Source organism: Alligator mississippiensis, chromosome 7, assembly GCF_030867095.1.
Source record: "Alligator mississippiensis isolate rAllMis1 chromosome 7, rAllMis1, whole genome shotgun sequence".
Taxonomy (NCBI): Eukaryota; Metazoa; Chordata; order Crocodylia; family Alligatoridae; genus Alligator; species Alligator mississippiensis.
In genome coordinates, this window is record NC_081830.1 from 892594 (window position 1) to 914465 (window position 21872).

At 54.2% G+C, this 21872-nt stretch overlaps 1 protein-coding gene across 3 annotated transcripts; it reads left to right on the forward strand.

Annotated features, from left to right (window-relative positions):
- Nucleotides 1–4910: 4910 nt before the first annotated feature.
- On the forward strand, nucleotides 4911–21561 carry LOC102563300 (up-regulator of cell proliferation). 3 transcript variants are annotated; one of them, XM_059731400.1, is made up of 9 exons: nucleotides 4911–7199; nucleotides 8237–8284; nucleotides 9525–9873; nucleotides 11169–11360; nucleotides 12687–12757; nucleotides 14185–14207; nucleotides 15251–15354; nucleotides 15996–16067; nucleotides 16512–21561. In XM_059731400.1, the coding sequence occupies exons 3-9, from the start codon at nucleotides 9597–9599 to the stop codon at nucleotides 21200–21202; spliced, it is 5430 nt and encodes a 1809-aa protein (XP_059587383.1). In that variant the 5' UTR covers nucleotides 4911–7199; nucleotides 8237–8284; nucleotides 9525–9596; the 3' UTR covers nucleotides 21203–21561. The 3 variants fall into 3 exon arrangements, with proteins under 3 accessions (XP_059587383.1, XP_019346818.1, XP_006275586.1); XM_019491273.2 differs by lacking the exons at nucleotides 4911–7199; nucleotides 8237–8284 and having other exon boundaries at nucleotides 8877–9873; XM_006275524.4 differs by lacking the exons at nucleotides 4911–7199; nucleotides 8237–8284; nucleotides 9525–9873; ... (1 more) ...; nucleotides 12687–12757; nucleotides 14185–14207 and adding an exon at nucleotides 14262–15119.
- The last annotated feature ends 311 nt before the right edge of the window (nucleotides 21562–21872 follow it).

Sequence of the window (21872 nt, forward strand, 5' to 3'; positions counted from 1 at the left end):
AGCGTCCACGAGGAGCAGCTTACACCGTGGGACGCTGCTTCCCAGCGACTCTCCGACGCTGCGCTGAGCCCGTTCTGCTCCATGCGACAAAGCCCCTCGCATTTCCCCTTCCTTCCTACCTCCGCTGAGACGCCGCCAACTTCAGGCTACCTCCGAGACGTCTCCTGCCCACGAGAGGGAAGAAAAGGGCTCCGGCCTCAGCTCTGCACCCCCCAGACAGGGTCCGCCCTGGGCCCCTGGCACCAGACACCCCCGACCCGCGACCTCCCCCTGGGGAGACGCCACCTCTGCCACCCGCGCCGGCGCGAACCGAAGCAGCGCCAGCAGCCTCAGGCACGGCCACAGCCGGGACACGCCGTGAGCAACACCATCTTGGGAGGACCAAGGGTCGAAGGAAAGGATGACACCGGCACAAGGCAGGGGGAAAGGACGGGCAGCAGGTGTGCGACACGTGCGAGGGAAGAGGAGGCAAGTGCGAGCAACGTGAAAGGGGGAGGGCTGACATTGGGCTGAAACTCCAGGAGGGGCCAAGAGGCAGGAGCCGAGGGCGAGGAAAAAGGGGAGAAGGTGCCAAATCGAACAGGAGAGCGCGGTGAGACGGGGTTTCATAAAGAGAGGACAATAACCGGGGCGAGGAGACGTGCAGCTGCAGCAGCGTCCCGTGTTTCACACACGCTAAAGGCCAACAGTCGCACGTCCCTCAGCAACCTACAGCCCAGCACCAGTGTGAAGCCCCAGTCCACAGCCAGCCAAACTGGGGGCTGCCTGTGTGCGCACCCCAAAACCAGGCCCACGGGTTACGGGCGGTTGCCACCAGCTGTGCCCGGACGCCCCTTCCCAGCTCAACGCCCAGCAAATCCCACCAGGAGCCCAAACGTGCGGCCTCCAACCAGACCCCATGGAGTGCACGTTCTCCGTGCCAACCCCCGCCCCGCGTGTCGCACCAAGCACGGTAAGGTTTGCGCCTGTCCTGCGCTCGGAGATGCAGCCAAGGAGTCCTCGCATCCCAGTCGCATCACACGCGTGTCCCCAGCACCGCCAGCCTTCGCTCCTCCCGCCACGACAAGGCCCTCCCGTGTGCACCCCACGAAGCAGGAGCCCCGCAGGGAGCCGCCGAGCAAGCTAGCCTACGCCCTCGCTAACTTTAACCCGACAAGCTGTGCGGAAAACCCCAGCAAGTGCTACTTAGAGGATTGCTCACAACACAGCAAGACGGGGTGACAACCTGCCCCACGCCCAGACCAGACATCTCCCCCCCCCCCCACCTGCCCCCAGCCCAGCCCGCCCCACTCACGGCCATCACACAACGTCTACTTCAAAGCAGAGATGTTCCTATCCCTGTCCAAACCCACGTGGGGACCCCCATCCAGACAGGTCTCCACGCCCTATCTGCATACAACCGCTCGAGGCCTTCTACCAATTCGTCCAGCCCCCCGGCCACATGCCACCTGCGTGTCTGGCATGCCCCAAGACTGGCGTCTCCTCCCTCAACACCAGGTTTGGACTCAATCTACCGAGGGAGGACCCCTCTTGCAGGACACCAGACCACATCCGTTGTGCAACGCCTCCCCAAACCCCCCGTGCATCCAACCGCGCCACGGCTCTAATCTCTCCCACCTCTGCCCGCAGTCTGTACCGACCAAACGACCAACCACCCTTCCTGGGCACGCGTGGCCCCCAACCGGGCGGGGGAAAAGCACATGTCTTTTCCCAGCGGAGTGACACTCTCCTAGAAGTCTGAATGGCACCCCGTCGAGCGCTGGTGCCCTGTGCAGAAGGGAGAATGAAGGAATTAATTAACACTTCACTGCCCTTTCTCATTTGTTCCTGCTACAGAAGAACAAGACGCAGGAGATGACCGACACGGTTACAAATATAATGACGTGGTTTGTGGATGAGGTAACAGATATCATCTATCCCGCAATAATGGAAAGTGAAGAGAGAAAAATAACCGAGAGAGAGACGAGAGATGAGGAGGCCAGTGCCAAAAAGTGTGTCTGCACAGGCAGAAAGATAACACCCAGCAGCTCTCCGGGATGTGGGGAGAAAGGGAGTAGCGGAAAACTAACCTCACTTTCTTCTCAACACTCACCCGGCCTGTCTCCAGGTCTTGGCAGAGAGGTTTGGGAAGACAATCTTCACGAGACTGAACCGGCAGCGCTACCTCCTCGTCCGGCTCATCATCTCTCCGGTTCGCGCAGGGAGAGGGCGTGCAGGGCAGCTCAGCTTGAGCATCCCGGGCAGACTTCCCAAGCTGAGCCATTTCCCCGTGGCCAAAGGTACTTTCAATACAAATTGACACAAAAAATGGCCTGTTAGAAACCCATCTCATTAGGGAAGATATATCTTCTGATGTCGCACAAGATCGCCCTAAAACAGGCATGCTTACAAAATTATTCTCGCCGATCAATGCCCAGGGACAAGCGCTCGGTTCCAGGGAACAGGTCCAAAGGGCTGGGCAAATGCCACGACAGGTTCAGGTCCCCGAGCTTGCACAACCCCCCTCGGGGGGCATCAGAAAGGTGCCTTACCGCGCGGGAGCTCTGGGGCTCAAACCTCCTCCATCCCCCCAGGACGTACTCACCAAGCCAAGGGCAGCCCGGTCCGGCACGACTCTACCCCAGCTCGGCAAACAGCTTGCGAGAAAGCCCTGCGTGTCATCATGCAGGAAAATATTCCCTGAAGGGGAAGCACCACTGCCAAGATACACCATTGAGCCTCAGCCCTGGCACTCACCTGCCGGTATTGATGCCGACACCTTTTCCCACAACACGTATGATAACCTAATGAACAAACGTGTCCCTTCCCAAAACTTCCTTGCTCAGGACAGCGCGATCCGTGGAAGCGATCCTGCACGGTGCAGTGCAGAGCTGGTCGATTCGGTGTTAAGTGAGCTGTCCGGATGTCAGGCCACAGCCCGGCAGCCTTCGGAGGATCAGGGTCTCTTCCCTGGCATAGATACCTTGGTGGCCCAAATTATTCACTCCAGTTTGCCTGACCTCCGGCACGAAAGTGCTCCTAAAGTCCCAGCTGGTGAAAACAGGAAAAGCAACAGGAGTGTGTCAGCAGAGGGGTTAAGTGTTTTGCAAAGAAGAGAAATCACTGATCACCAACCCTTAGCAAAAGCACCCCCTCCAGCTCGGTACAAACCTCTGGAGCCTGGGAAATGGATGAGAAGCTTTTCGCGGATGCTACCACAAGCACCTCCCAGTGCCAAAGTCCCACACCATCTACTCCGGAGGTCTGGCTCACATAATCGGAAGATATAATCAGCAGGCTTTTCTCTGATATTCTCCCTGCCGCCGCCAGCACCTCTTCCCCGAAAGAAAAGGAAGCGGAGCTTGCAGGATTTGACTTGCTTCCCCTGAAGGTAATCAGACAAGTGATGGCAAAAATCTCTGAAGACGACGACTCCTGTAGCCAGCACACTGACCATCCACGTGCCAGAGAGGATGTGTGATTCAAACCACTGCTGATTCGGTTCACGACAAGCTTTTGACACAGTTTCAGTCGCAAGTCAACGTGCAGAACTGCTGAAGAAATGGGTGCCTGGCTCTTTCTGAAGCGCTTTGTGACCTGGTCTTCCAAGAGGTTTCCGGGAGTGCATTGCAGAGCTCTCTTTCTGGGGAATCACCACTTCCCCGCCGTGCCAAAGAGGGCAATATTGTTGGAGGTACACCCAGAGATGCTCCTGAGCCTCTGGAGAACCCAGACACCGTACCATCGGACCCGAGTAAAATAGTTCCTCTTATCATCGAAACTAGCAGGAAATCTTCTGTCCACGTTTTCTTCCCTCATTCCCACTGGGGAGATGGATGCAGAAAAGACTTTGTTGCTGAAGGATGCAACTAGAAAAATACTACCAGCTTTGCAAGTGCTCCTCTCAAAAGAGCAGGTGAACATGGATGAACATATCAGCGAAGACCATCTTTTGCACGCTGAAGACAGCCAGGCCGCGGGAGACCTGTGCGATTCAGCTTGTGCCAGCTCCTGACTGGCATTTTTGTTGGCAGAGACCTAACAAATCAGAAGGGCATTTTAGCCCACAGGATAGCAGCTTCAGTAGCAAAAGAAGTGGCCAAACCTGAGTTTCCAGCCAGGTCAGAGGATACCTCATCTTCAACAAGAGAAGGCGTGAAGATTGCAGACAAACTCCGTAGCGATCTTGGCACGATAAAGGAGATTCCCACACCAGCTCTAAACCCACGCATTCCCGCGGTGCCCGGGACGTTTGCGGAGGAAATATTAAGTAGATTCCTGGCAAAAGCCTTCATTTCAACTGCTGGCAGAAGCTCACAGCACCAGAGACGTTTATCAAGGGGTGAAGCAAGCGCACTTGCTGAGAACCTGAACCCGGCCGTGGAAGAAGGCCTTTCCAGACATCAAATCAGCCTTGTGCCGGCTACAGGGGAAGAGCCGCCGCGACGTCCAGAGCAGGAAGGAGCACTTATTCCTGGAGGTCGAAAGTACAACCTGATTATGTCACAACCATCTGGATCCGAGCAAGACCTGTACGATGACGTAACAGGTTTCGATGCACATCTTCCGCAAGACGCGGTTACGGTCATAATTGAGGAACTCTCCGATCGCCCCCTTTCACGGGTGGTGAGCGACCGACCGAGCCAAAGCACGATGGACCCAACAGGATTGCCAACGAGGCTCTTTCCCACGTGTCTATTAGTGCAGAGTCTAAGTCATGGCGCGATGAAGAGGCAATCCCGGGTACAAGTGCAGACAGGACCCCAACAGGGACAGAGGAGTTAGCCATGCTGAGCTCTTCAGCCCAAGGTGGACCTCCTTGCACAACTGGCAGCTCGCTGCACTGAGGATGAGGAGGGAGAGGAGAGGGTAGAAGACAACCTTGAATCAGAACAGCAGTGGGAGGAGGAAGAGCTGCAGCAGATCGAGGAGACCGCTCCAGTCGAATCCTCTCCGTATTTGTGGAGCCCATTGGGTTCAATCACGGACACTGAACCATCAAGGTGACTTTTCCTGGCAGCGCAGCGAGAGTGGGAGCCGTGGTGGAGGGGGATCGTCTGGGGTCTCTGGACAGAGCGGTCCCTGCGTTAGACGGGGTTCGGTACGAAGGTGCGCAGGGCTCTGCCCCGCTCTCTGCTTGCTTGTAACCAGAGCGTTTCACTGGTGCAACAGCGGGACCAGACGGTGTCAGGGACTCTGCGCTTCCTACACGGCTCATTTACTCTGCCACCATCTGTGCGCTCCCTCCCCGTGCCCAGATCACGCTCCACAGCCACAGCCGGTGGGAGGACGTGTTCAGCAGAGGGGCAGTAGAGCAAGGGCATCTCTCCCAGCTGCACCTGCTGCACATCCAGACTGCACTGGGAGAAAATCCTCTGTGCAGCTGGGGGCCTGGTCTTGGCCCCTCCAATATTTTCACCAGCTTCCAGCTGTTTAATCTGCAGCAGTGAATGTTTCCCGCTGTCGGGAGGGGAGACCTTGCTGGGTGCATCTGTCCCGGCACACACGGGCATCCCTAGCGGCGCTGTCCCTGGGGCAGCGCTGGGCCGACAGGCCGGCCACACCTGGGGTTTCTCTGCTTCTGACTGCGATACAGCTGCGACAGGGAGCAAGCCCGAGGACGGTCTGCCCCTGCTTACCAGAGGGACATTAACTGGTGTGCCCCCTTGCCCGGGAAGCAGCAGACATGGGTCTGAAGTCCTGCCGACCCACAAACAGCTTGAACCTGCTTCGGCTTTTCCCAGCACCGTGCTCTAACCACTTGGTCATAATCCAGGCCTTGCTTAGACCTCTCCCCATCTCTCCTCTCCAAGCATGCTCCCTTGGCAGCCAAAACAGGGAGGTAAGTGGGGATATGAGGTGGTCCAAGGTGTTATCCTGGTTCCCAATGCAAAGAAGAAACCCAGGTGTTATGTCGCCATTTCAGCCACCAAATGTGAAGCTAAATTCAAAGGGCGGTCCTATTCCACCGCTGAGAATCACAATCCCAAACCGTGGAAGGGCGAAGCAATGCGGTTTCACAGGTGAACAGTACATTGGACGGGGCCTACGAGACCTGCGAGATGAAGTGCGTCACCCAAGGCCGTCCAGCAGAGCAGTGGCAGAGTCCCAGGTACCTTTCCAGCCGTGTCGCAGTTCAGCAGGACAGTGCCCTCGCCTCCTGTTTCGAAAGCACGTCTTTGTGCTGAGCACGTTGTCAGTGCGGAGAACAAGAAACAAAGATGAAAAATACTATTGAAATGCTAATGTTACGGCCCTTTACTCCTGCTCGTCTCTAAACCCAAATGACCCTTTCCTTTAGTTTTTAGTGTGGCTGTTGGAGGACTGTCAGCATCACTGGAAGCACAGACACCGCTTGAACGTATGCAATTTGCATTTCTGTTAGGGTTTCATTTATTTCCCTTAATGTCTTTACAATTGTCTATCACTTCTTTCATTCCTTTCATCTCAGCGATCATTTGGCTGGTGAAAGACCGTCTCCAAATACAGTAGTCCAGAGGATAGTTATGCTACCCGTGTGGGGGATTTGTCCAGCACAGACTTTTTCTGGCAAAGGGAGTCGTGTTTGAAAGGGAAGCTCGTCACACCTTCCCCACGGCTTTCCTTCTCTCTGGCAGTTCGCTGCACAAACGTCCCCACTAACAGCCTGCACGACGAATCTGAAGTTGTACCTGATCTGTGGGTGCGGAAGAACCAGCTCGTGCATACGGCATCCTCCACGTGCGCATCGCTGTTAGGACAGCACAGCGGGGCCCGTGCTTCCAGGCACTAGGCAGTGTACACGCATGGCCCAGAGGTAGCGCCAAAACACATGAGAACAGAGACAAACCTGCTCCAGAAAAGGAAGAGAGCGTGCACTGGGTCCTCCTAAGCACTGGCCATGGCTGTGTGCTTCAGTACGGCACCAGGGATCGCCGCAGCATGAGCTCTGCACAAGCTGGCCCTCCCCTGCAATGGAAATCAGGTGGCGTGTGTGCATCGGGGGCTCAGCCGGGAGCGAGAGCTGCCTGGATCCAAGCAGCACCGCACCGCCGGGGGGGACGTGGCATCAGGCGGGGAAGGCAGCGTGCGCAGAAGCAGACACCTCACCGCACCCCTCCCTGCTGGGGCACAAGCGGCCGAGACAGGCCCGTGGGCACAAAACCTTGCAGGACGCTGCTTTGCAGCGATGCTAAAACAACACCAGAAACATCAGTCACGAACGTGGAAACGAGTCCCAGGTGAGCTGAGTGTGCATGTGCCTTGGTTTACAGGGATGTCTGCGGACGCGTGGCCGGCCTGGGACAGAGAAGACTGGTTAGACACAGCTGTGGTAAGGCCTCGGGTAACAACCCCGGGACGTTGTCCCGCAAAAGGTCTCTTGGCTCCCCCAGCTGACCCCTTGCCTTTCGCAGGCTCCTCGCTTTCATTCGCTTCTGCTATCTTTTCCGTCATCTCCACGCAGAGGTTGCCTCTAGCCGTGCGGCGCAGTCTGTTCCCCAGTCCGGTTGCTCCAAACTTGCTATCCCCGAAGTCGAGGGGTCTTTTTCCCCTGGCCTCAATAGGCGTAGGGCTGAGCGCCTTTTCCTAATCTCAATGCTGACAGCAATCGGAGCGTGGGCAACAGCACCTCTATGTACAGAACGTTTCTAATGGGTAAAGGCTCTTAAATCTTCCCGAGAACGCAGGGACTGCAAGATGCAGCTGCACAGATTCATTCGAGGAATACGGTGCCCCTATTTTCTTCTTACACACCGGGTTATTAACCGCAGGAACAACGTACCCGGGCGGGGGTACGATGAATTGTCCCTCACCTGAAGTCCTGACATAAAGGCTGGGTCTTTGGAAAAGAGAGGACCTGAAATGAGGGATACCTGCGCTGCCTCCCCTCTGCGCAGGCTGGCGGGTCGTGCAGGATTAGTTCCCCTCCATGCAACCTGCGGCTCTCAGCCCTACGATGCAATGGGTAGCTGGGGTCTGCTCCCAGCAATGCCAAGTGCCACACTTCATTGCTCAGGTGCCACGTCCCAGTATTAATTGCGGGGGTCGAGCAATACTTCCTGACCCCGGCGCTGCCAGCCCCGCCACCCTGGACACGCACACAAAGGTGCAGAGAGGAGCTGGCAGAGCTCTTCTGGTAGGGAACGGAGGGTGGGCAGCAAAGGCAGCGGTATTGCTACCAAGCGTTTTCAGGGGGGGCTAGCGAGCGCAGCAGGAGCGAGAGAAATCAAACGAGACCCGGCCTGACTGCTCTTTTTTCCCTCTTTCCATGGACCAGTTCGAGACGCTGGACCGGCCGTACCAGATGACACGGGGGTCGACACAGGTACGCATGGGGAAGCGACACTGCCTAAGTTAGGTGATGCGCTCAAGGTCACGCGGGAAGTCTGTAGCGAGGCCAGGGAGCAGCTCAAGGCCTCCTGAGTCTGCATTCATCGACGTCCCAGAACCCGTCAGTGCTGCCCTGCCTGCCGTCCCCCATGCAGCGCTGCACGACAGAGATAGCGAGCGCCTGCAATGACCTTCACAGCATTGTTTTGGAGCCAGTCTGTTTTTTGAGGTCAGCTCAGGCCAGTCCTTCCCCCACCCCTCTTGGCATCCCTGGCTAGGGACCACGTTGGGCCAAAGAATCACCAAATGCATGAATTTAAGAAAGGAAGAGTCACCATTTTTCCACGTCAGACGACAGGCCCATCTTGCCCAGTCTCCTGCATCACATAGGGGCTGAGAATGGATACTGAAAGGGGAGAGTGAACTGGGTCAGAGCTGGGTTTCGAGGACTCACTTTGTAGCTGCACGGCCATTTTTCTGACTTGGAATGGCTGGGCTTCAAGGACTCGCTTTGTGGCTGGACGGCCATTTTTATGACTCAGAACATCTGGCCAGTCTCCGTGTCTTGAGCTAGACACCAGCTCATGGCATGGCAATTATTTTGCATGTGTGGCCAGTCTTAATTTATGGTCCAGTTCAGCAGTTAATGGTGTGATTCGTCAAGCAGGAGACGGGAGGGAGACCCAACAGCTTCCCTCTGCTGTCTATCCCTGTATTTTTGACGTAACCGCTTGGAGATGAGCTGTGTCAGCAGCCTCAAATGGGCGTGTCTGGTCTGATTCTTCTGGCTGGGCAGGGTCTCTTTTGCCAACAAGCACTGTCCTTCCGCCTCTGCAATGTGCTGTGGCCAAGGTGCGCTGCGCTGTACGTTCAGTGAGGAAAGCTCTCTGAGATATCAGCTGCTGGTGGCAGGGGGAGGTAGAAAGGCCAGAAGTTAGGACCTGGGAGCTGCTCCGTGGGGTTAATTCACCAGCTTTCAGTCGCTCTGGGGTGTGTCCCGAGGACGGGGAACCTGCGGGCAGAGTCCAACTTAAGACTGGAAGGATTCCTGTTGACAGGAGTGGAGCTGAGCAGTTTTCAGTGCAGACTCTCGGCCTCTCTATTGAGGAGAGTAGGACGAGCTGGATAGGGTGGTGCTGGATGGCGCTCTCCAGCCCTGGGATGGAGCTATAGCCGAGGAAGGGGGCTGTGAATGGAAAAGGAGCTCCCAAAGATACTGTTTCTGTCTCATCCAGCAAGAGGAGCAGGCTCCCGACTCTGTGGATGCTGCCCCGGCTGACTGTTCGGGGACTGGGTGAAAAACCAGGATGGAGAAGACCCTGGAGGACCATCTGCTGGAGGCCGTGGAAGGCCTTGGGAAGGAGGACTGGAAGAAGTTCAAGTACAAACTGAAGCACTACAAACTCAAGCCGGGCTACAACCACATCCCCTGGATGATTCTGGAGGAGGCAGAGCGCCTGGAGGTGGTGGAGGAGATGACAGACCACTTTGGGACACGCTACGGGGTGGAGATCGCGGTGGACGTGCTGAATGCTATAAACAAGAGGAAACATGCAGATGATCTCAGCCAGGCCCTGAGAGAAGGTAAGAGCCCCCAGAGGACATGGGGTCGGGGGCAGATCCACGGGGGCAACACTGGTGCACTTGATCCTTCCAAAGTTTAGAGCCAACCACCCGGCAGCGACAGGGGCACTTCTATCCAGGCAGAAATGAGGGAATCCATTGACTTCAGGGCTTAACACAATGTACCCAATTCCTGCTCATCTCTTCATGGTGTTAACACCTCTTGTACCTTTTCAATGGTGTTTCCTGGTCCCACTACTCCAGCCAGCCTTCCTCCTGCCGTGCTGCTGTCTGTTGGCTGCTGCTAGTTGTGTTGTGCCCATTTCACAGCCTTGAAGACTCCTCTTTTTTTAAACTCTAGCTAGAAACTTGCAATATTAACTCCAGAGAAATAATGCACTCAGGGGTGGACATCCCTTTCGAAGAAGCATTGGAGGCTTCGTCCAGATGCTCATGAAGGCTTGATTCTGTCCTCTGAATCTGAAAAGGAGGCGTACACTTAACAGCTAAGACTCCTGACACAATATCTTTGGATTTTTTTCCCTTGCTTGTTCTGGTTTTCTGTATAATTCATTATACAGATAGTTAATGCACGTACCAATAAAGCTTCATGAAATTTTTTGGCCCTATGTAATGTTTTTTGATGATATATAATATTTTGTTTGGCCATATATCATATTTTTGACCATATATCATATTTTTGTCTGACCGTAAATCATATTTCATCTGACCTTACATATTTTTTGGCCATATAAAATATTTTGTCTGACCATATATCATAGAATCATAGAATCATATTTTGTCTGACCACATGTAATATTTTTGACCATATATCATATCTTGTCTGACCATAAATTATATTTCATCTGACCAGATATAATTTTTGCACCACATGAAATATTTTATCCGACTACATATAATATCTTCTCTGACCATATATAATATTTTTGACTGTGTATCATATTTTGTCTGACCATATAGTATATTTTTTGACCATATATAATACAGGATTTAGCAAATGACTGCACTGCTCCATAAAGTTTTTTTTTCTTTGATTCAACTTTGCACGGAAAACTCTAGTTCTAGAGTTTTAAGAAGCTTCTAGTTACTTATTAAGGAAGCTTCTAGTTTCTTTTTCACTGGAGAAAAAAGGTGGGTTATACTCTACATCAGCAGTGCTCAATGTTTTTCCCATCTTGGGCTGTATGGGTGGTTCTCAGTCCATCTGCAGGCCAGATTTGGCCAACAGGCCCAACTCAGTGCCAAGCGCGAATGGCTTGGGGCATGATAGTATTGTCTCTCAACTTCCTTTCCAGATGATGTAAATCAGAGCGCAGTATCAGCGACTGCACAAGCTCCAAGGCAGGAGGGGGGAGATGGCTTGGAGCAAGGACAAGCGTCAGACTCTCAGCGGGGCACAGAACAGGAGGAGGAGGCTGGCATCAATCCTGAAGAGAAAACAGAGATTCAGGAAGACCCAGCACTGGAGAAGACAGACACTTCCCCTGGTATTGACTTTCTCTTCCCCTCTTGGTGGTGTGTAAATCTTTGTCATGTTCCCTCTTAGGTGTGAACATGCCTGGCTTTTTTAGTCTCTCTCACACACACAGATAGAGATGGAGATGATGGAGATAGAGATTTAGTAGCTACCAGATTGCTGGCCAGAGGAGGGCAATTCAAAGAGGCAGAGATAGGCGTCTGCTGCAGAGAGTAGGACATGGACCAGCGGCTTGAAGGTCCAGCAAAGTGGATTTAGTTTGCATCTCAGGAAACATTTCTTTACTGTCAGAGCAGTGAAGACATGGAATGAGATGTCCAGGGGACGGGTTCAAGAAGAGCATGGAAACGCACCAGTCAAGGATGATCTAGGCATAGCTAGGCCTACATCTAGAGGAGTTGTGGACTCTCCATCACTGGAAGGGTTCAAGAAGAGGCTGGATAGCCATCAAACAAAGATGATGTAGGGGTAGCTAGGCCTACATCTAGAGGAGCTGTCCATCACTTGGAAGGGTTCAAGAAGAGGCTGGATAGCCACCCATCAGGGATGATCTAGGTGTAGGCTGGCCTATGTCTAGAAGAGTTGTGGACTCCCCATCACTGAAGGTGTCTAAGAAGAGCTTGGAGAGCCACTGCTCTGGGAGGATCTAGACATAGCTAGGTGTAAACCAAGGGGAATTGTGGACTCTCCATCACTGGCGGGGTTCAAAATGAACTTGGCCAGCCACTGGACAGGGGTGATCTAGGCATAGCCATGCCCATGGACTACGGTGGACATTTCCCAGGCTTCTGAGCTTTGCTGGTTGCTGTGTGGGGCTTGAGGAAATCCTACTTCCCCCTTCCCCTCATGTGAATGCCCCTTCACACCATGAATCATCCTTATGGCCCTTCTCTGGACCTTTTCTAGGTCCTCTACATCCTTTTTGAGGTGTGGGGATCAAACCTGGTCACAGAATTCAAGGTACATCCAAGGCCCCAGAGGTGGGCACAGAATTCAAGGTGGGAACACCCTTTGGCCTTAGGATGTTGCATGGTGATACTTCCTATTGTGTCCTCAATTTCCCTAACATTGTGTTTGTCTTTTCGACAGGTCTTCAGCATGGAGCTGATGTTTTAAGTGACCTGTCCATAGCGACTCCTAGATCTTAGTCCTGTGCCCTCACAGCTAAGATAGCGCCCATCCTAGCACAGGAATAATGTGGGTTAGTTATGCCCGGGTGCATTATTTGATGCTTATCTACATCGAATCTCGCCTGCCATTGAGTTGCTCTTTGTTTAATCGTGACCACTCCTTCCGTAGTTTCTCACACTCTGCCTCGGTTTTTACCACTTAACAGGAGGAGATCCTGAAAACCCAGAGAGTCTCACAGCTGCGGGAGCTACTGAAGAGGAAATCCAGGATGAACAGGTAGGTCCCATTTCTTGGAGCGGGGAGGGGGAGTCGTTAGAGACCCCATATCTGCCAAGCATGGCATAATTTCTGCCAATAGGCTCTGTGGGAAATGGGAAGGGGGAGACGGTGGTCCTCCGAGAGGTCCTTTTGACAAATTGAGAGCGAATTTCATGCCTAATGGGCTTGTCGAGTACGAAGAATGGAACAACATGGATTAACACTGGGAAATTGCCTGGTTTCTGGAAGGTGGGGGATGATTTTCATGTGGGGGCAGGCAGATTCTGGTTTGGTTTTGAGGGTTTCTTACTGCGAAATGGGAATGATTAAGACGCAAGTCTTTTTCATCACGATCCACTCCACCAATCGTCTGCATTTACACCACTAATTGCAAGCTGAGTCTTCATGGAGCAAAGGAACGTCCAAGACAGTCTGCTGTCCTCTATGAATTATTGGCTTTTCACCCAACGGGCTTTTGGGTAGTTTTTGTGGGTTGGGGAGTGTGTCTCTGTGACTGGTCTTGCTGAAGGGCACCAGTTAAATGCCCAAGTGGACATAGACCTCCAAGAGCACTCCTACGTCTCTGTTCTCAAGTCCCTGAAAAGCCAAAACCCTTTTTATACAATGCTGTCATCTAACCCTGCACCACTGTGGACACCTGTCAACCCTAAGCAGGATATAATAAGCCGACAGTGTCCTCTTGTTACCAACAAAGCCAACAGCATCCTGGGTCGTATTCACAATAGAGGCACTCGTGAATCAAGGGAAGTGATTCTTTGGCTCTATGCAGCTTCAGGGGGTGCTTGTACACGATGCACAGGCCAGACTTGGGGTCCTGGCTCCAGTTCTGGACCCCGCACTTCAAGAAGGAGGGGGACAGATTGGAAAGAATCCAGAGCAGGGATGCTTAGGGACCTGGGAGACACCTCTGCTGGACGGATGAGGGCTGTTTAGTCTGGAGAAAAGGAGGTGGAGGGGAATTAGGATAACAGTCTTCCAGCTCCTGAAGGGTGATGACATATGGAAATAAAGTCTTCTTTATGGCCAGAGAGGACAAGACTAAGAGCAACAGCCTCAAGTCGCAGCAGGGAAAACTGAGGCTGGAGGCAAGAAAGAATTTTCTGATGAGGAGGGTTGTCCAACATAGGAAATGGCTGCCTAGAGGGGTGGGGAATTCCCATCCCTGGAGGTGTCCAAGAGCAGGTTGGATGGACACTTGCCTGGGATTTAGTCAAGGATGATCTTCCCTTGAACAGGGGGCTGGACAAGAAGGAACCTCACGAGGTCCCTTCCAGCTCAACTTCCCTGTGATCTGAATGAACAAACCCAATGAGTCTTACCAACAACTATTTAGCTAGTCCTTCGTGTGGGACCACAGCAAGAGAGACCCCATTGCTTCACGACCTGGGGACTGAGCCCTTCTTCTCTCTGTCTTTCTATTGCAGGGCAGTGGAAGTGAATTGAGGAGGTATGTGATAGTTGCCACACCTACCATGTTAGGATCATAGAGAATTCAGGCTGGGAAGGACATCCAGAGGTCACACCTAGTCCAACCTCCTGCCAGAGGAAGGATCACCCCAATCCAAACCAGCCCTCAGCAGCCTATTGTCTAACCTCTTAGCAAAACTCCCATCAGCCCTGACACAATCATAAGATGTCATACCTGCACCTGAAGGTAAAGCAAGAGGACCACCCTGGCCAACAATGGACAAGGTGGCCAACAATGTACATGTGTTATCAGTGTGGTCTGCAGACTCCCCAGTCTGCCTGGAGACAGATGGCAGCAGTGCACAGGGCACCCCAGACTGGCTGAGCCAGACTGCTCGGGTTCAGCCTATGTCTGAGGATCATTAAGGGGATATGTCAGCTGTAGTGGTAGAGTCCAGTGAGTGACCCCTGGGTGAAGGTGGTGGGAGCAAAGGACACTGGGAAGCTGGAGGAGCGTGCTGTGGCTTCTCTCAGATGAGAACATGTCCAGACATTCACTCTTCCAGGAGCCATTTAACGCCAGGGTTTGGGTTTGTTGTTTGTTTTTATCCTCTGGGATAGTGGCCACCAAACGTCTGTACGTGGCCAAAGGCACTACCCTCAAACCTGGTCTCTCCCTTCACGGATAGTAAGAGGGGCTTGGAGGGAACCTGGCACTGCCTTGGCCTGTGCTGGCCCTGATTTCGGGCAGAGAGAAATGGAGGGATTGTGAGCTTTGTAGCTCGCCAGCAGGGAATAATGAATTCCCGACCTTCCTAGGCGTGTTGAGGGGATGCGTCAGCAACCACTGGAAACAGAAGAAGAGCGATTCAACACTTTGCATCAGCTTCCTGAACAACTCTATGTGGCCAAAGACATGAACCCTAAAAGCTGGTTTCTCCCTTCGAGGCTAGTAAGGGGGGCTGGGAGGGAACCAGCACTGCCTTGGCCTGTGCTCTACCTGAGTTTGGGCAGAGAGAAGCAGAGGGATTGAGTTTTTTTGTAGCACGCTAGCAGGGAATAATGACTTCCTGGCCTTCTTAGGTGTGATGACAGGATGGATCTGCAACCACTGGAAAAAGAAGAGAGATTCAACACTTTGCGTCAGCTGTGTGGTAGTCAGCAGAAGAGACTGAGGAGCCTTAGAGGTACTAAGGGGGTGGTCTGAAGTGTGAGACGGAGATGCATGTGTGTGAGTGTCGACCAAGACATGTCCCAGCACATCCAAATGGCAACAGAGGTCCCTGTCCCACGTTACACTTAGCACATGCTACAAGTAGGTTGCAGTCAGCATTCACAGGGCTTCAAAAGTTTTCAGAGCCAGCGCACAATCTAAATACAGGTCCCAGGGCCCCGCTGGGCATTCAAATTTAGCAACCAGCCACCAAGTTGTTACCCATTTTCAAGCACTCCCTTTGTACAAGGTCGTTACATCCAGTAGTGTTATTTTGGGCCTTTGACTTGGCTCTTTTTGTAGCTGGATGGCCATTTTTGTGGTCCGATAGTTACACTGCAAGTGCGGCTGTCTACATTTATTGCATGATCCCCTAATGAATTGTGTCATGTGCATAATGTGTGGCCTGGGTCCTCGTGCCACGCTGGAATATTGATCTGGCTCCTGTGTGGTCCCAGGGTGGAGACCTGCCAATCTGGTGCCAGCTACTAATATACATATGCACAAATATACACTTGTACCAGTCACAGGCAAGATGGCCCCACAGCCTGACCCAGCCCATGGCAGTTCTTATGTATCGATAACGTGCTTTCTGGCCTCCCCTTTTTTGGCTAGACTCTACTGGGACCAAGCAGGAAGTCCTTGGAAGGAAGAGTCAGTGTCCTTGGAAGGAGACCTTTCGCAAAGGTATTGCCTCAAAATCTTTCACCCCTCTTGCGTCTCGGATGATGATTTCCATTGTATCCCCCCTTGCACTGAAAACACGGTGCAGTTCTAGCCCATGTCAGCTGAGAGGGAAGTATCTGTGGTGCAGCACAAATGTCACCACAGAATAAACCTATTTCAACCTTTAAACATATTATAGCTATAAACCAATTTAATTTAATGAGGATTAAACCCCGTGACATGCACAAGCACCTCAGCATTTCACTCTCCCTTCCATAGAAAAGCCCATCATGGCGGGATTTGCCTTTTTAACAGTGGAAACACACCACCTTGTCCCACCAACTAACACACGATGGCACAGGCTATTAGGGCCCAGCCACGCATTCAAATGAAAGCAGTGAGGAAGTTGTTACGCATTTTCAAGCACTATGTGGTAGGTTGGCTCTTTTTCATGTCTCCTTGCAGAGAGAAGGCAAGCCCCTTGCGAAGTCCTCTCAAGGCTACACCTGATAAGGTACGTGGATGATAAACTCAAGCTGAGCCACGTCTTGGAGATCATCACAAGACACCAGACGCCCCGGTCATTAGCAGATTTCCCGTGGCATTTCCTGAGGAAGGTGCTGGGCCTGGACGGGACCGCCAGAAATATGGGTTTGGGGCAAAAGGCTAAGGGAGGAGATGACAAGGGCGAGATGGACACCGGGGAGACTCTCCACCCCCTGGACCTGATCTGTGCTGTCCTCTCCTGCTCCGATCCTTTCCTCCAGCAGGAAATCCTGGCCAGAATGGCCATGTGCCAGTTTGCCCTCCCCTTGCTTCTGCCCTCCCTCAAGGCCTCCCAATGCACCCTCTTGCTGTGGGCCATGAGGGGCATTGCGACAACGTGGATGCCACACACCAAGGCCAAGAGCCGGGGGCCCAGAGAGGAGAGCCTGGTGCTCACCCTGATGCCCACCTTCTCCTTCGTGCGGCTGGGACGCTGTAGTGTCTCCAAGTCCAGGCTCCTCAATGAAATCCTCAGCCCCCTCCAACAGCCCCATAACTTCTTTGTCCACCGGGACATGGAGGCTGGCAACGTCCCCCGGAAATTGGCCAACGGGCTGGTGGAGATCTCGTGGTACTTCCCTTCAGGCAAGAAGAGCTCTGACCTCTTCCCAGAGCCCCTGGCCGTGACCAACCTGCGTGGGGACATCAAGTCACACTGGCAGGAATTCACCTTCTTAACACAGGTCTCGTCAGCTGTCTTCATCCTGACTGATGGTGTGCAGCAATCAGACTACGAGCTTCTCTCCTCTCTGCAGGCGTCCACCACCACCTACTACTTCATCCTCACCCACCAGGACGGGGCGACCAATGAAATGGTGGACTCGCTGAAGAACCTAACCCCTGCCCTGAAACTCACACAATCGCAAGTGCTGGTGAGGGGGCAAGATACCCACCATGCGCATTTCGTGGAGAAGCTACGGAGAAGCCTGAGGGACACAATGACGGGGGCTGAAAGGAAAGGGAGGCTCTCGGACATGGCTGACGTGGCCCGCGGCCTCGAGATGAAGGTGGATGAGGACCATGAGGCATGTCAGAAAGGAAAGACGCGGGCCGGAGACATCACCAGGGAAATCAAAGACGTGGCAAAGTACAAGCGAGACATGCTGAGACTCCAAGGGGACCTGTGGAAAGAGCTGGCGAGAGTGGAGAAGGAGCGGTGCCAGATGAGAAGCCAAGGGGACGCCGCCCCAGAGCAATACCAATCTCAGCTGACAGCCAGGTGGCTGCATCTACGGGGCCAGCAACATACGTGTGGGGTCCCGCCTGGCGTGACTAAATTCATCGCGGCCTTGAGACAGCTCGCCCCGGTGGAGAAACGCTACTTCCTGAAATGGCTCGCGCTCCAGCTGGATCACGTCATGTGGGGGGATCTCTCCAGGCAGCGCCCCCAAGACAAGGAGAAGCCCAACAGATTAGACCCACGTCGGCTCCAGGAGGCGGATGAATTGGTCTCCGCCGCTTCCCTGGGGGTGGAGCATTTCATGCGGGAGCTGGGGCAGCTCTACGAGGCCGAGTGCTCCATGCTGAAGGAGGGAAACATCCAGGAGCACCAAAGGAAGTTCAGGCCCCTCCCGGGCATCGCGGCCGAGCTGATGCTGGAAGGCTTCCCCGTGGAGCTGATCGACGGAGACGCCGCCAACATCCCGGTGCAGTGGGTGACCGATCTGCTGACTCAGCTCCACGCCAGGGTGGAGGGCAGGTCCCGGCTGCTGGTGGTGACGGTGGTGGGAGCCCAGAGCACGGGGAAGTCCACCCTACTCAACGCCATGTTCGGGCTGCAGTTTGCCACGGGCAGCGGCCGAGGCACGCCAGGGGCCTTCATGTCACTCCGTAAGGTGGCGGGCACCTCCCAGGAGCAGCTGGGCTGTGATTTCCTCCTGGTCATAGACACCAAAGGCTTGAAAGGCCCTCAGTGGGCCATCCCACATGACAACGAGCTGGCCACCGTGGTCATTGGCTTGAGTGACATCGTAATGGTGAACATGGTCATGGAGAACACCACGGAGACGAAGGACGTCCTCCAAGTTGTGGCCCACGCAGCCCTCAGGACGGGGGAAATTGGGGTCAAGCCCTTCTGCCAGCTGGTTCAGCACGACTTCAGTGACGGGTCGTCCCGCCCCCCAAACATGGCCCTCCTGGAGCAGCTGAAAGACGTGGCCCAAGCCACAGCCAGGACGGAGAAAGGGAAAGCCACGAAGCTTTCCGACGTGATGCGCTACGATGCAGAGAACCACACGTGGTGCCTCCCGGGGCTGTGGCACGGCGCGCCCCCCGTGGCTCCCGTGAACCCGGCGTACAGCAAGAGCGTGGAGGAGCTGAGGGCGTCTTTGTTTGAGGCCCTGCAGAAAACCAGGCCTGAAAACAGAGCTGCCAAGGACATCCCCCAGTTCGTGGAGTGGATGAGGAGCCTGTGGCGCGCGGCCAAACACGAGAACATCACCCTCAGCTTCAGGAACAGGTTGCTGGCGGAGGCCTACAACCAGCTCTCCATGGACTACACCGAGCTGGAGTGGGGCTTTCGCAAGGCGATGCTCTTCTGGGCCTCCGAGACAGAGACGAGCATCCAGAACCAGCCCACGGGGACGCTGGACAAAAGGGCCTCCATCCAGCTGCAGCACGAGGTGCAGGAGAGGGTGAGGCAGGAGGTGGGAAAGCTGGTGGAGGGCATCGAGCTTTGTTTTGAACGCGAGGCAGCGAGTCTTCAGCTGATGGAAAAGCACCGGGAGGATTTTCTCAGGAGCGCCGAGGGCCTCGGGAAGGAGCTGGAGAACGATTGCTTCGCCAAGTGCCAAGAAGCCGTTGAAGTAGCCAAGGGCCGACACAGGCTGGAGGTTGCCCTGGGAGAGTGTCACAGACAGCTCGGGAAGAAAGTCAGCGGGCTTCTCGAGCAGTGCCGGGCAAGTGAAGACCAGCTCGACAGCGACGTGCTGGATGCAGAATTCGAACGTGCGTGGAGAGAAACACTATCCGAGCTGCCTCTGAGTCCTCTAGAGAAATATAACCTGGAGAAACGTCAGATCCGGGAAGAAATGGAGACCCAGCTGAGAAAAGACCTTGAGCACCTTGAGGGCACCGCACGGGAGCTCTTGGGAGAGGCCCGACTCCTGTCTGATCGCCCGGCGCTACCTTTCCAAATGAGGAAGGAGTACCTGGACCTCTCCGCCGTCAGGGGCATCATCGAGCGGTTCACGCAGGCGTGCTGGGAACGCACAGAAGCGCTGGCTCAATCCCTCATTGAAGACTGCAAGCGTTACACCGCGGAGAAGGCCGCCTCCAAAGCAGGGTACCACGAAGTCTACTGCAGAGAGCTGCTGCGGATGGTTAACGAACCCCTCCGGAAATGTCCCTCCCAGCAGAGAAGGACCAGCGCCCTCTTTGAAGTCGAGCTCAAGCGGCACATTTTGGGGGAGGCAGCTGCCAAGTTCCAGAAGATGCACGAAGACTTTATTCGGGAAAACGACACTCTTCAGCGCTTGGAGAGGCTGAAACCTCAGTATCTCTCCATGTTCAAAGCCCGTTACTGGGGGAGACATGAATGCCGAGACTGGGCCTGGGATTTCTGCCAGTGGTGCCTGAAGCCGGCTCTGGAGGACTATGTGAGCAAGAGGCTTGGGGTTGAAATCGTGGATGACTTGGTGACCAAGGGAGGGTCTAGCACGTTCAAGAGCAGGATTCACTTCCAGTACGCCGTCCTGAAGGAGCTGCTGGAACGGGAGGATTTCAACGGCTATGTGCAGTACATCCAAAGCCACGTGGAGTTTGTCAAATCCCGGATCCAGCGGCAACTGGTGACTCACTACACAGAGAAGGCGAGTCTGGGAGGCTTGGAGGAGAAGGTCTTGTCCACCATAACCAAGAAGGTTTGCAAGGTCCTTGCATGCTCTGAGGCTGAGAAGACTCAGCCGGTCGCCACCTTCCTCAGCCGCTTCTGTGAAGAGCTGCGGCAGGATCTCGTCATCCCTAGAGACAGCTTGGAAGTGATCCTCTTTCAAACCACTGCCACCGCCGGCGAGTTCTCGGCTCGCCTCCTACATCTCGTCCCTCTGCTGCAAAGAGAAGTCTTGGCCGGCTGGAAGAACGTGGAGGTACAGTCGAGGCTCTCCGGGCTTCCCGTCAAGCCCCAGGATGAGATGTTCAAGCGTGTGTTCGGCTGCGGGGAGCAGTGCCCCTTCTGCAAAGTGCCCTGCGAGGCCGGGGGCAGAGAGCATGGAGAGCACTTTGCATCCGTCCATCGGCCTCAGGGATTGGACAGTTACAGGTGTGAAGAGACCAATGTCCTGGTGTTTGACGTGTGCTCCTCCTCTGTTGTCTCCAACAATTGGTTCCAAAATGCCGACACGGCCGGGCAACTGCATCCGTACAAAGAGTACCAGCAATACTACCCGGCCTGGCGCATCCAACCAGATCCCAGCATCCACGCTTCCGATTACTGGAAGTTCGTTTTCAAGGAGTTCAACGAGCAGTTTGCTCGGGTGTACAAGTGTCTCCCGGCCCGTCTCCCGGAGGACTGGTGTAGACTCACGAAAGAGCAGGCCCTGCAGAGCCTCTCGAAAAGCACTTACATGAGCAGCAGAGTGAGACTGTCCCAGCAGGACTTTCCTGGGACATAACAACCACCCGGTGCCTCGTGATAACACACGGACATTGCTTTTCTGCCCGTCTCCAGTCCCGTTGCAGGAAGAGAATCAAATGGGATTCCGGGGTCCTATGAAATCCTTTGTGCAGGTTCCCATCTACAGCTGTCACAAAGGTTGGGTACCTCATGCCCCTTGGTTCCCTCGTGCACCTCTCTGCCCGGCTGGTCCCTTGCATTTAATGCAGAGAGATGCGACCTTGCCGTGTACAAGTGCTCTGTAAGGAGGCTCTTCTCCGTTTGAATAGTACAAGCATATCGAGAGGTAGATCGTGTTCATCATTCACTAGCTGCCATCATCGCTTGTGCATATTAATAAAGCTGGCTTGCTTTCCCTCCATGGGTAGACTCAATTTTCTGAGCTCAGGGGCTGTCAAAGGCCCACCCTACATCTCCAGAGGGACCACAAGTGCAACCTGGAAGATTTCTCTCACTTTCTTTGTACATCACGTGTGCCGAAGAGTGCATTTTCCCAGGTGCTGTAGGCCCAGTTGTTCTGTCTTCCAGTCACGTGGGGGTGAGCCCCCAGAATATCTCATGGGCAATTTTTCCTCCTAGGGTCAAGAAATGGGATGTCCACTGTAGTCAGTGATAAAGGGGATGGATGGACTACCAAGACAATAAGAACGTTGTCAGTGATGGGAAAG

Bases quoted from the DNA above. Each gene is read 5' to 3' on its own strand.
- LOC102563300 (XM_059731400.1), top strand. From the start codon at position 9,597: ATGGAGAAGACCCTGGAGGACCATCTGCTGGAGGCCGTGGAAGGCCTT. The intron at 14,208-15,250 runs GTATGTGATAGT...TGGCCTTCTTAG, and splicing joins AGTGGAAGTGAATTGAGGAG to GTGTGATGACAGGATGGATC. The intron at 15,355-15,995 runs GTACTAAGGGGG...TTTTTTGGCTAG, and splicing joins GAGACTGAGGAGCCTTAGAG to ACTCTACTGGGACCAAGCAG.